We start from the raw sequence: 14,564 nt of genomic DNA on the forward strand, positions 1-14,564 counted from the left end.
TCAGCATGGTAATCATCTATTTTATTTATGTAAAAATATGACCCTTTTTAGTCAAAAAAAACTTTGGCACATTGTGAGTTGTTGAATTTTAAGTCCATGGAAAAACCAAATTATATATTGTGAAAACATTATCCAAAACCTATTTTCTACTACAAAAGTTATATAGACCACCTGATGTACAAAAAAAAGTGAAAAAATAAAAAAATAGGTTATATGTGTGTATATATATGGGTAAATATTGACTACTAATGAAGGTAAGAAACTAATGAGTCAAAATCACTCTTTTCTTCAAAAAATTTCAATTATTTATAGATCAAATGTTAGATGTGATCTAAAACACTTTTTAAATCATGTGATTATGACAAGTAATTATGTTTTTAAAGGAGTTCAAGAATCAACAGCCCCATAATGTGCCAAAATTTTATAACTCAAAAGATAAAGAAGATCCAAGGCTTGATCCATAGCAAACAAAACACGTTGAACACATCTATGTGGTTAAATTGAGTCAGATACAACTTATACTTAAGATTTCTAGCTCATTCGTTCCTTACCTTCATTAGCAACAATTAATATATATAAAAGGAAGGGGGACCATCCAACTAAAAGAAGGCCCAAATCTACAACCAATGACGATTGAACAACTCTCTTTCTCTAATGTTTGAGCATTTCATCAGGTCTTACATATTTATTTTTTATAATTTATTTAGTAAGAAATTTTATTTATATGAAGATTTTACGACATCTAGATATATTTTTCAAAATGTAAAAAATTGAGCGCTCATAATGCATTTAAAACTTTACAATACAAAGTACTATGGGCCATTGAATGTTGGTGCTTTCAAAAACATATCTAAATATCCAAGATTCATAATTTAAAATATGCCGCTTGCTAAATAAATGATAAAAATCCAATGTGTAAAGTTAGACCGATGAAAATTTTGTTTGTTAGAAAAGGAATGGCGCCAATCAACATCGATTATATATATATATATATGTGTGTGTGTGTGTGTGTGTGTGTGTGTGTGTGTGTGTGTGTGTGAAAGAGAGAGAGAGAGGTTTTGTGGTGTCAAAACTCAACCTGGTGTATATCCACAGTTTTTGTGTTCTGTAAATTAGTTTACTGTTGTTGACTGGAAAGGCTTTGCCGTTTCGTGTAAATTTTTTTATTAGGTTCCATTGTCATACATTGCAGCTATTTATTATAATTACTACCTCGATAGTTTACATGTCAAGTAATGCCTAATACGCTCACTGCAGACGTTTATTCTGCTAGACAGTCGGAGCTGCTCATCAACACCAATATACACTTAAGAAAACGATTTTTATTTTCTCGTAATAAATAGTTAAAAGTCAGTTAAATATGATATAAGGAAATAATAGCTTGCTAGAACATGCACGAATCATCCTCAATATAAGAAAATAACTTGTGGAATGAAAGAGCGGCCGGCCAACAAAAATAAAAAAAATATCATTCCATATATCTAATGTTGAAATAATCAAAACCCAATCCATCAGCCTCTCGTCTTCGTCAAACATTGTGATAACTGGCCCCCTCTCTTGTAGCTCAGTACAAGTGGGACCCACAGGGAGGCAGGGTTAGTGGTTGTAAATGTTGGGTGACATTCCACACTCTGTTTTGAGTGTCTATGGTTAGGGATGATAGTGGACCGGAGGGAAGCGACACCCTGCCCCGCCTCACTCCGTTTGGACTGGGGATGGAAGACATGAAAAGGGGATGGAGGCAGGGATGAAGGTTAAAATAAAAACCTGTGCGGGGACGGTCTCCGTCCTGATCCCTGCCTTGCCGCGCCCCACCCCATCCCCAATCCTTCTTAGTGATGATAGTGGACCGAGAGGAAACAGGGCCCTGCCCCACCTCGCCCCGCTTGGACCAGAGATGGAAGACATGAAGAGGAGATGGAGGTTAAAATCAAAACCCGTGTGGGGATGGAGGGCAGGATTTTGAGATGGGGCGGGGATGCAGACCTTGTCCCCCGCCCCCCGTCTCGGTCCATTGCCATCCCTATCTATGGTTGCTCATCATCTTTAAGGTTGTTGTGGCAGTGGATCACCTCTATGTGATCCACTCATTAGAATCGAGATTCACCTCCTTCAGCTTGTCTTCAGAAGTCCTATTGTTCATGGTCTCTTGAATCTGCGAAAATTAGCGCAGACATTGATTAAAGCGATACAGGTCCTATAGTAAGGTCCCGCCAACCAGAAAACCTTTCAGGGGACCAATATTGTAAACTTGGGCAGACCAAAGGTGGAAATTGGCAAGATATCTCAAGTGATGGACTCACTCTTCAAGTCATTAATCAGCCTTCGATAAAAATCTTCACAGACCAATGCTTCTAGGATCTCGTAAAGTCAACATAGTTCTCTAGCAAATTCCTCATCATAAGAACTTAAGGTGGCCAAAGATTTGGGATGTGCTAGTAAAACCTGATCTCTAGAAGGTCTTTACTGCCGATAAAGCCCTTGTCTTGGTAATATGTAAATGAGCCCAGCCCCCCTCTATAGACAAGCTAGAGCAACCATGCCCAATGAAAGGTGTTTGTCATGGCAGAACCAATTCTTTAGAAGATGTGCATGTCAAGGGTCCATAAGCTCTCGAGTCTCACAAAAAATAATAAAGAAAGCCAAGCATAGGGTGAAACTACCTCTCAGCCTTGCCAAGCATTGTTCAGATAGGTTTTTATTATCAGTGAAGTTATGGTATGCCTCCCACAAGGATCTTAGTGACATGCATGAGACCCTATCATGGTCCTTGCATGGCCATTGTGCTCCACCAGTCAAATTTTGTAAAGTCGTTTGCTCATCATGGGGAGGACATTTTAAGAAAAACTGATTTTGGAGAGTCTTACCTTGTGGCAAAGAAGTAAGCCTCAAAATAACAATGCACTCATCCAAAGTGATCCTGAGCTTCCCCATCAGAAGCCAGAATGTATTGGTGCACATATTTCATCTTTTTGCAAGTGCCGAAATAAGATAGCCATTCACTTTAAAAGCGCAAAGTCAAGCAACTAACAACAAGTTGAATACAATCAAGCATTTGTCGTGATAAAGCTTGAATACATGCACTCAATCAATGAACCAAGAAGAAGGAGTGATAGAGGGAACAATGTTCTTTGAATTCTACACCCAAAGAAAAAGAAAAAATAGTGTCAGAGGAAAAAACAAAATAGACGCAAAGGAAAAAAAGCTTTACATCCCCATCCTCCATGCGATAGTACTCATGAGTCAGCCCCAAGACATTGAAGTGAGGAAAGACATTATCTTTCCAAATCATCACCATGGTTCAAAAGAGAGAAAGATAGTGAGGAAAAGGACTAAAGGAGGCTTATTGATATTCTGAAATAAAAGAAAGCCCTTGGTTCTTTAAAATCTCTGAAAGGGCACTAACGATAACTTAAGGTGTTGTTAGAGGAGGGCTAGGTGTCACCAATGAAAACAATAGGTTTATGAGTTGTTGTCAGTCCCTGAGGCAAGTTTTCAAAAAGAAAACCCGACAATCCAACTTGTTGTCTGAGAAAAAGGAAGGTTCTTTAATGACATGTCTAATTGTCATTAGCAATTTGGAAAGTTTTTATAACGACACATTGACTTGTCATTAGAGAAAAAAGGGCATGATTTAAAGTACAATCATGTGTCATCAACAATATGAATTGTCATTATCAGATCCCCTTAATGCCACGATAACTTGTCGTCAGAGGTTGAATGACATGACAAGCCTTTTCACCCTCCATGAGGTCTCTTCAGTGATTATTTTTCTACCTTTCATGCATATTTTATGCACTTTTTATATAATTTTTCTATGCATTTCATGCATATTGCATTTTTTAACATGTTTCTTATAGAAACCCTAGTCAAACCCTTAAAGAAAGCCTACCCATGTCCCAATCTTAGGATCATCCTGTAGATAGATGGACATTATATCCTTAGGCTATCCCACAGATTTATGGAGCAATCTCATAACCCATTCGATGAACACATAAACTATCCTATACCCAATCTTAGTTCCAAAGGCACATTTCTGAAAAAGGCATCACTTCATTTCATTCCATCATTTCAAAAAGTCAAAAACATCTCAATCTCTCAATGCTTTTGCCTATAATCAAATTTAAGACTTTATGTTTCTCTTTTCTTACCCTCTTGTGGGTACTCGCAGTATAATTGTAGTTTGTGACCGAAAGAAAACCAACCAGTGATCGAGATTTCGATCATGCATCCTAGCACTTCTGCAAAAGACATGAACATACCACTTAGGACACATTGGTAGTCTTGCCCCCTAACTTCGATGACTGAAGACAAAATGAGATGCATTGCTCTAAAAAACACATATGGTACAACAAAGTTTTGTACCACATACATTCTCTAAGGTAAGCCTGAGTTTGAATGGGTTATTGAGTGCTTTTATTAAAGCTATATTCCATGTATTTTTATCAAATGTAACCATATGACATCCCATGACTTAAAGGACCAAGTACCCCTCTAGGGCAACTCTCAACATTGCCCTTCAAGCATGAGCATCATATTACTCATCTTGGTAGTTACATAATTTTATTTGCTCAATCATATTCATAACTTATTCAGTATGCTTCGGTGTCTTTAAACTAGTTGAGCATCTTGCCTGTGAAGGCGATCTCAAATTATTTTGTTTGCATGTATGCATTTATTTTCATAACTTGATGCACTTTCAACACCCCATGAGTTTTCATCAACCCCTTGCCCATATATAAGTAATCATATATGCATGCATGCTTTTCATGCCTTACAAAACAATAACATCACGTGCTACATATGCATGCATTCATACACTCATGGAACAACATTGGTTCTTTGAACCACAAATCCATTCATCAACACATGCAAGCATGCATTCTCATGTCTTACAACACATCAAATATAAGCATATGCAATATATCAAATTCATGCTCTCATAATACTAAATAGGTTTCTTTAACCACTCGCTTATACATAAGCATTCACATGTGCAAACATACAATTCATGTCTCAGAGCACATAACCATAACATAAATCATCAAAATAGATAAATGACATCATATTGCATATCATAACTTCATGCTGCATATCATATCATCATACAAACATATCAATAAAGTATGCAATTTATTTTAGCATTATAATATAAAATTGCAGCATATGAATCAACACATGCTCACACGTAAAGGTACAACCACATAGCTTCATTACTCCCACACACTCTACTCTAACAAGATGTCTGTCTATTTGGTCCAGCTCTAAAACCCATTCTTGTTCAACTGGTTTATTTTTTGAATCATGACATGTATGCAAACAAGAGTTTCAAATTCGAAACTGCATGGACAAAATTTATAGGTTAATGTAAACTCTATCATGATCAATATACAATGAATTTAAATCTAGAATTTTTAGTGTAGATGCACCTATGTGTTAGCTATCTAACGTGGTTCTTGAGCATTCTCAAATGGATTAGACATCTTTCAAACCTTAGGACATCCTCCCAAAACCATATAAATCTTTAAGACCCATTTTCATAAACCTTTCTAAGCTGAAACCTCTCACCAAACTCAATTCTAGAAACAATATTCTATTGCTGCGACTTTCAAAAAATAACCTAACTTAAAAATAATGTGCACCAAGTTTAGATGTACAAAATTAACCCTAGACATCCATACGTGTACTTAATCAACCTTCTAAAAATCGGATCTTAATTCTTTCCCTAAAGAGAATTAAATCTGACACTAGAATATGTTTTGCACAAAAACTAATTTAAAACCGACCTGACCCAAACTTGTGTCTTAATTTTGCCGAATTTTAATTTTCAAACTAAAATGACCCAAACTATAAAATTTTACTCAATTCCTTTTTAACTTGTCCCTAGCCTAATCCTAATTTTTAGGATTTTTCTATTCTTTATTTAAAAAAAATAATTCACTCTCTCAAGCTCTATAAAAAATTGAACAGAATCCATATTTAAAACAAACCCAAAATTTTGCAGAATTATATTTTTGTAACCCCGAATCTCCTGAACCTAAGATTTTAACCCAAGCTTTCCAAATGCGTCCTAAGCCATTTTCTATTTTTACAGTATTTATTAAGCTATATTTTAAGAGAATCTGATTTTTCTTTAAAGCTTATCAGAACAAAACTTGAACTTGTAAACAGAACTTGACCTTTTACCTGGCCAAACCCAACCCAAGCCTACCTAAACCTTAAATCTGAACCTAAGCCCACCAGAATGTAACACACACGTGTATCTACAGTGCCAATAAAGCCTTTTATTGGCATCAGTCCTGTCTTTACTAGCACCAAAATTGCATAATTTCTTGAACTGCATCCTACATCTTCACACCCCTCTTAAATCTTAAAGTTGTTTTGAATTTTGGTCATATATAAACCTTAAGATGAATTCGGCAATGTCAATTTAATAAGAGTCAACCCTTGGATTGTATCTTTTTCAATGAAAAAATGTTAATTTTTAAATCACAAATTTTTGTGTTTGTTCAACCATTGATTTTTTATTCACCAAAAAAATCATGTACACAAGTTGGATTTCGTCAATTTTAGCATCAATCTTCACTAAAAGAATTATGTAGTTGACATCTATGGGCTGGGTCCGATTTGATCATAACAATTTGCATTTATGAAATCCCATGGAGGGGTATGATGATAGGGATGACTTTGCGGTTGAATGGAACCAATTTGGTAGAAAACAACCTTATTTTAGGAGCATATTGTATTTTGTACATATATGTGTGTCATTTAGCAAAATTTATGTTCACATGTTTGTGCTCATGTCTGCCAATATCAAATTAAAATAAAACTAATATATGTAATAATGTCTAAACCAAGTCTGCTAGAAGTACAATGCTAAGGTAATAACGGTAAGGATGATACACAAAAGAATGAAAAAATAAAAACTGATGGGAATGACAATGATGATGATGATGACGATGAGGTGAAACAAGGCATATCCACCATCATTTCTCTTTACAGATCTTAACTTCTAGGACAACTGAAGACACCCCTAACATGGCCAGAATAATCCCCGGATACTCGTTGCATGACTTGGATTCTCTTGCTCGTTTGATGCCATAGAAGGTGTTGATTATACCGATCACAACTGCAACTCTTCCAACCCAAGGGTGATACCAGTTCCAGTACCTCCTAAACTTGGACTTTTTGTCTGGCCTAATCAATAAAGCAGTGACCTATGCAAAGAAGGTGCGTTAGCACTTCAAAACGTAAGTAAAATCCCCTACGGGAACACATCCAGTATTAAATAAAATATTTTTAGCAGCATTAAGCATCACTAAAGGGACCTTTAGCGCGCTTCAAAAGCGCTGTTAAAGGGCATTTTTGTGCATTTTTACGCAAAAGAAATACTGAGCATCATCGCACGCTGAATGCTAGCATGAGTGTGTTTTCATCAAGCATGTATGGATTAAGAAATTACCACTCATATATATATATATATATATATATATATATATATATATATAGAGAGAGAGAGAGAGAGAGAGAGAGAGAGAGAGAGAGAGAGATGTAGCAGCGCAATCCATAGTTGTACAATTAAAACATGATGTTGCTGAGCGTCCACCGTGCGTATGATGGACGACGCTTAGAGTTTTCCCATAAAAAATGCTGAAAAAACATCAAAATCATGCACTTTTGGCTTTACCAGCAGTTTTGGACCTCCACTAAAGATCCCAGTTCTGCTAGGACCTTGGCAGTCAAAACCACCGCCAAAACCTCTTTTGTTTAATACCGAGTGCATCTTTAGGGGTCTTTAGTGCCCGTCCCCAACTGCCTCTAAAGCCAAAAAATACAGAAAAATACTAAAATTATAGTTTTTGCATCGTATCACATGCTGGCTGTCCATCACGCTTGCGATGGATACGCCAGCATGATTCCATTCGTAGCTGCACATCTAAGGATTGCACACACACACACAGAGAGAGAGAGAGAGAGAGAGAGTAATGTATTCGTTTTGCCCCCTCAAATATCGTTGTTTTTGGTATTTTTTCTCACATCTAACACCATAGATGTGATCTATAGGTTTTGTTTAGTGAGAACTGACATTTGGATCATCAGAATCTGACCTGTATAAAGGTTTTTATGGTGATCCAAAATCAATGGCTATGAAGGTATCAGTTTTTCCTGGCTCATGAAAATGTTTTTTCATCGAAAAAACATGATCCAAGAGTCGATTCTCACTAAGTTGAGTATGCTAAACACATTTAACGGTTCAGATCTATCATATAACACTTAAAACCTCTGGGTCATAATATGTTCAGTTCTCATATATATATATATATATATATATATATATATATATATATATATATATATATATATATATATATATATATATATATATAACGTGGTTAATATTGGCTACTAATGAAGGTAGGGTACTAATGAGTAGAAATCACTTTGTTCTTCAAAAAATTTCAATTTTTTGTAGATCAAATGTTACATATGTGATCTACATGGTTTGTTTAGTGATAAACTTGTTTTGAATCATGTGATTATGACAAGTAATTAGGTTTCTAAAGGAGTTCAAAAGTTAACGGCCCACAATGTGCCAAAATTTCATTATTCAAAAGATCACATTTTTAATTAGAAAAGCACGATCCAAGGCTTCACCCTTAGCAAACAAACCATGCTAAACACATCTACGTGGTTCGGACATGTCCTACCCCTCGTTTGATGATACGCCCAATCATATATATATATATATATATATATATATATATATATATATATATATATATATATATATATATATATATATATATATATATATATATATATATATATATAATATCGCTTTAGTTACTGTCTAACGTGCATTGTTCCATAGAAGTGGCTACATGCTTGATCAATTCAATTGCTGACATCTGTAATTTCCTATAATTTCAAATTTCAAACTATTGCTGAGAATTCAGATTTGACATATTCACAACTTCATGGGAAGAAGAAAAAGTGGTCATAAATTTGTAAAATATGTAATTCTGGATTCTGTTGGCAAGCAAATGGACTTTATTTTCAGTAGAAACAGGCTTTTAAATCACTGGAATGACTTGTGTGTAGGTTTTTTCAGTGATATAAACATCGATGGTTGTAAAATGTGAATTTTTCTTGTTTTTCAGTGACATACATCGATGGCTGTAAATGTGAATTTTCCAGAATTAAAATAATTTTTTTTCATAGAAAAACATGATCCAAGGGTTGATTTCCACTAAATAGACCAATGCCCAACACATTAATAGCATGTTGTAACACAATCAACTGGTTAGAGGACCACTAAAATCAAGTTTAGGTATTTAATTAGCATGTTGTGATAAGTGCCTGAACACATGCAAGGCCCACGGCCAAGAACCCTAGAAGCTTATGTCCATCTTCAACATCAAACTGGTGCTCAAGACTCATCCCGGTGAGAAATCCAGCGATCACGAGGCCAAACCCAGTCATCTGAAGGTCCAGGTGGGAATAGAACCAGCTTAGATCGCGATGCTTGTAGTATCTAGCTGCTATAATACCAAGTGGGAGAAATATGGTCCATGCCACTATATTGAGCAGTCCATGAGTCCTTTTGAATGTGAGGTCCGGGAACTGCCTTTAGGGTCGCCTGTGCTGCCGCGGCCGGACTCCCATGAGCTACTGCCTTCGTCGTCGTCATCACCTTCGGATTCTCCAGACCCTCTTGTTGGAGAAGTTTTCCCTACATAGTCATGAAAGTCTATCATTAGTACCGTGTTTGCTAGCTCCATGAATATATATATATCTCCATTTGAGTGTTGCATTAACCAAGGTTGTTAAATGCGATGAGGCGAAGCGAGGCGTTGAGCCTGCGCTTCGCCTCTGAGGCGTACGCCTCTCACAACTGGTATGGAAGTGAAGCGGTGGGAGGGGATGCAGGGAGCGGCGGAGGAGCAGTTGGCCGGCACGTGGCGGTGGATCCACCGACACTTGGGGTTAGCACAGTCGACGAATCGGGCGGAGGAGGAAGACTTGGGGATGAAGGAGGGGGTTCTGGAGGTTGATGAGGGGCAATTTGCGCATCACAGCATGCCTCAGTACCTTGAGCGTGCGCCTCGCCTCTGAGGCGTACGCTTCAGGTACTGAGGCGTACGCCTCTCACAACACTGGCATTAACCCTTAATTGTTAGGATAGGAACACCCAGTTTCCTTCACAACTAAGCCCGTCCTAGGGAAGCGAAATTGCTATGCATTTGGTTGCAAGGTGAGAGGAATGTGAATGCCTTTTTTGTATTTTCTTAGTTAATCAGGGAAAACTACTTTTGCTCATGGAGTTCATTTATGTAAAACCCTTGGTCCCTCTCACTGGGGAGCTTTGGCCTTGGGGTAATTAGGAACATGCTGTTAGATTTTTTATTGGATCAGATCTAAATGTGACCTATATTGATATGGGCACATCAAGGGAAGGGATATATATACATGTGTGACTTTTGAGTTTTAGAGGTTATATAACTGTTCATTCATTTCCATTAGTGACCTCAACTAGTGCTTATTATGAACACATTATGGACTCATTATGGGCCTCTCTCGGATCTCTCTATTTATCTGTTGAATTGGGTCTCAACGGGTTGAGACCAGACCCGATCCATTTGAAACCCCAATAGGTTCGAGTCTAACAGGGTTGGACTCAAACCCAGTCCACCCGGCACCACAACGGGTTCGGGTCATGAACCGAGTCAGACTCAAACCGATCCACTTGGAATCCCAATGAGTTTGGGTCTCGAACCAGGTTGGACTTAGACCTGGTCCACCCGAAACCCCAATAGGTCTTGAATCGGGTTGGACTCAAACCGATCCACTCGAACCTCAACAGGTCTAGGTCCAAGACCGAGTTCGAATTAGACCCAGTCCACCTGAAAACTCAATGGGACCAGGACATACTCAAACAAGTTCACAAGAACTCCAACGGGTCCGGGCCTCAAACCGAGTCTGATCGAATTGAACTTATACTCGTTCCACCCGGAACCCCAACGGGTCTAGGTCTCAGACCTGGTCAAACTTAGACCCGGTCCATTTGGAACCCACAATGGGTCTAGGTCAGACTTAAACCTGGTCCACCTGAAACCCATAATGCATCCAGGTTTTGGATCAAATCCAATATGGTCAAACTCAGACCCCGTCTACCCGGAACCCATAATGGGTCCGGGTCATGGACCGGTCTGAGCTGGTCAATCATGGATCCGGTTCACCCAAAACCCCTAACGGGTCTGGGTCCCTGACTGAATCGAGCATAAACCCAATCCACTCGATCCCTCGAATGGGTTCCCCTAACGGGTCTGGGTCCTTGACCAGATCGAGCACAAACCCGATTCCTTGAATGGGTGGAGGTTTGGATCAAGTCCCACCGGGTCAGGTGCAGACCCAATCCATCCCAACCTACCAATGGGTTCGAGAATGCTCTTCCCAAAATACAGCCTACTGGAGATCTCATATGCCGATGAGATCTGAACAAAAGTTGCTTAGAATTTAATTGCGAATAACTTTAGTTTTAACGTTGTTATCGAATTTCAAGCCAGTTCATCAAAAAACACAAATCAAGGCATCAAACTATGCATGAACATATTTTTGCCAGAATTGTGTAGAGCCACAAAAAGACATGCCAAAATCCCCCCACACAACTCTGATGATGCTCAAATCACTTAGACAAAATCTTCACAAATCAATGAACTCAAATCCACTGGTGGATCATCAATATTCTGCCGGAGATGCCCAAAATTTAAAGATGTACAAATGATAATTATTGAGAGTTGATTCCTCTTATCTAAATTCAACCTCATCAGCGTTTTCCAACATGTTTGCTATCACAGTTATGAAATTATTAACTTTAAACTAATGGAAAGAAAAGAAAAGAAAAGAAATCATCCCTTTGTTTTCATGTTTGGTCAACATCCATAGTTGATCAGACGTGGGAAGGGTTTTCCATGGCAGGGTAGGGATTGAGTATTACCAACCTAAGTAGCTGGGTGAGGTCATGGTGTTATTATATGATGTTTGGTTATGTGGGAAGTAAACCATTGATGAGTGACAACCTTAATCTAAAATAGGAAAAAACAAAAGGTAAATTATTTGTTAAATGGATAGTTCATAAAGCATTTATAATATGTAAAGTTTATTATAAAAAAAACAAACTACCAAGTAGTTTTCATACAAAATTATACAGCTTGATGGTTACAAAAGTAATAAAATATTTACAAAGTAAAAAGGCAAACGAACACGCCAAAGAATTTCAGGGTTTGTTGGCAGAAGCCCATAGTTTCATTTCAGAGTCAAGCAATCACCAATCCACGTATAGGTAAGGTGCACATCCCCATCATATGCACACATATCCCATCATTCGAAATAGGGAGGATGTTGTGTGTTCTCCCCCAAAGATGCATTGTTTGCTACAGTGCGTGTTCGGGGTCCGAATGAGCGCCACGTATATAAGCACGTGAGGCTCGTATCCCCGTGTGTGTTAGCATCACTTAGTATCGGAGTCCGGTGCGGTTGCAAAGACTTAAGTACCCTTTCCTTCTATTCTCGCCATGAAACTACGATTCGAGAAAAGGACAAAAATGTCCTCCATCCAAAAAAGGGAAACGATGGTTCGAGAAAAGGATAAAAATGTCCTCCATCCATAAAGTCGAGGATGATATTAACTCTTCAAAGTCCAAACATTCTGTTTGCACCATCTGCTATAACAGGAGCTCCCTTTGATGATGCATCCTTTACTGTCGTTTGCTGTCACCGGAGCAACCTTTGTTGTCATCTCGAGTCCAGGTTCCCGCCTTGGTTTTTAGCTTGTGTTACAACACATTGCTGCCTTCTCGTTCCTGCCTTGTGTTACAAAACATTCTTGGGTTTGTTCCTACCTCGTGGAGATAACTATCAATCAATCGACTGGTTCGATCATTGGTGGGCGTCATAGGGGCATTTGTCGGCCATCTCTTTTTACAGTCTTCTCTTCTTTTTCGTTGTCGTTAGGCAGTATGAAATAAAGCAATGATGCACAAACATTCCAACAAGTGCCATTAAGGCATCGTGAGTACCTTTCCATGTCATCATGCTATTGTTGAAGAACGCATGTCGTCGTGAGTGCCATTAAGGCATTGTTTTGTTATTGCACGTAGATCTTGTCCTTTTGACAGTTGAAAAATGAAAGATATTTGTAAGACGCTGGGACCTGTTAACAAGAATGCTTGTTTACAGATGCGAGAAAGGGCCTCTACCCCATCTGGTATCGTCCATTCACTCAGTATATGCAATGTATCGCAAATCGCGGTTGTAGTAACATACTACCGATTTATGAGATATTGTTTTGTTTGTTAATATCGATTTGTAAGCTATTATGCTGAATTTTTGTATCAATTTGTAATATATTTTGCGATATGTATATCAATTTTTAAGATAATATGTGTTTTGTAGTGCCGATTTGTAAGCTATTTTGTTGATTTTTTGTATCAATTTATAATATAATTTATGATATGTATATCAATTTGTAAGATATTATGTGTTTTGTAGTATCGATCTGTAAGCTATTATGCTAATTTGCTATATTGATTTATAATATAATTTGCAATATGTATATCAATTTGTAAGATATTATGTATTTTGTAGTGTCGATTTGTAAGCTATTATGCTAAATTGCTGTATTGATTTGTAAGACATTATGTGTTTTCTAGTATCGATTTGCAAGATATTTGTAAAAAGATTTTTAAAACGTGTGCGTGTGGAAATATATTGTTGTACACCCGCGATGATGATTTTCGTATTCAAATCGCTGCTCATTTAGCGATTTCTATTAAAATCGTTTCACAACGTCATAGATATAATTAAATTGTTGTCATGTGAATCGCTATCGTAAACACACATATACGATAAATCGTTTCTTTTATTGGCATGGTAAGTAACAACTTGATGCATAGTATAAGCAAATAACAAATCGTTGTTGCTTTTATACTGTGATTCATTGAATTATTTCTTTGACTTGCTTAACCTTATCGGTATTCGTTGTTATATGTATCTTGAATAAATCACATTAAACGTATGCGCTGGCTAATACAAAATGATATCTTGCTTATGATAGTGGTGAGCTTATCATCTGGTTGCAATGAAGATGATCTATCTCAATCATTGGAAAGTTATAGAGAAGTAAACATCTGTACTAATGACGCACCTAAAGAAGTGAACATGTGCACTAATGATACACATGATAAGAAGGGTGCAGACATTGGATTCACTATTGACTTGAATGTTCTAGCAGAAGAAATGCAATTCGATAATGAGGTAGACGATCATGACAATACACTTGATAAATGTGCAGGCACTGGAAATGTACATGATAGTACACTTGACTCTGTTCCCGTAGAAGGAATGCAATTTAATAATGAGGAAGCTGCATACAAATTTTATAATGATTATGCCTTAAAATTTGGTTTCAGTGTTAGAAGGTATTCTTGGTCAAAAAATGCACAGAGTGTCGTGGTGAGAAAGACATATGTTTGTTCTAAGAAAGGTTGGGAGAAGTCAAGTGA

At 37.5% G+C, this 14,564-nt stretch overlaps 1 protein-coding gene across 1 annotated transcript in view; it reads right to left on the reverse strand.

The window, feature by feature from the left end:
* Window positions 1-6,986: 6,986 nt before the first annotated feature.
* LOC149829878 (cytochrome b561 and DOMON domain-containing protein At3g07570-like) overlaps window positions 6,987-14,564 on the reverse strand; it is an 86,936-nt gene continuing 79,358 nt past the window's right edge. The window contains exons 2-3 of the mRNA XM_090015323.1: window positions 9,361-9,601; window positions 6,987-7,217 (exon numbers count right to left, since the gene is read on the reverse strand). Coding sequence (XP_089871449.1) covers window positions 6,987-7,217; window positions 9,361-9,601 — 472 coding nt within the window. The remainder of the gene's footprint in view (window positions 7,218-9,360; window positions 9,602-14,564) is intronic.

Source organism: Nuphar pumila, chromosome 8 (assembly GCF_984573655.1).
Source record: "Nuphar pumila chromosome 8, dmNupPumi1.hap1.1, whole genome shotgun sequence".
Taxonomy (NCBI): Eukaryota; Viridiplantae; Streptophyta; class Magnoliopsida; order Nymphaeales; family Nymphaeaceae; genus Nuphar; species Nuphar pumila.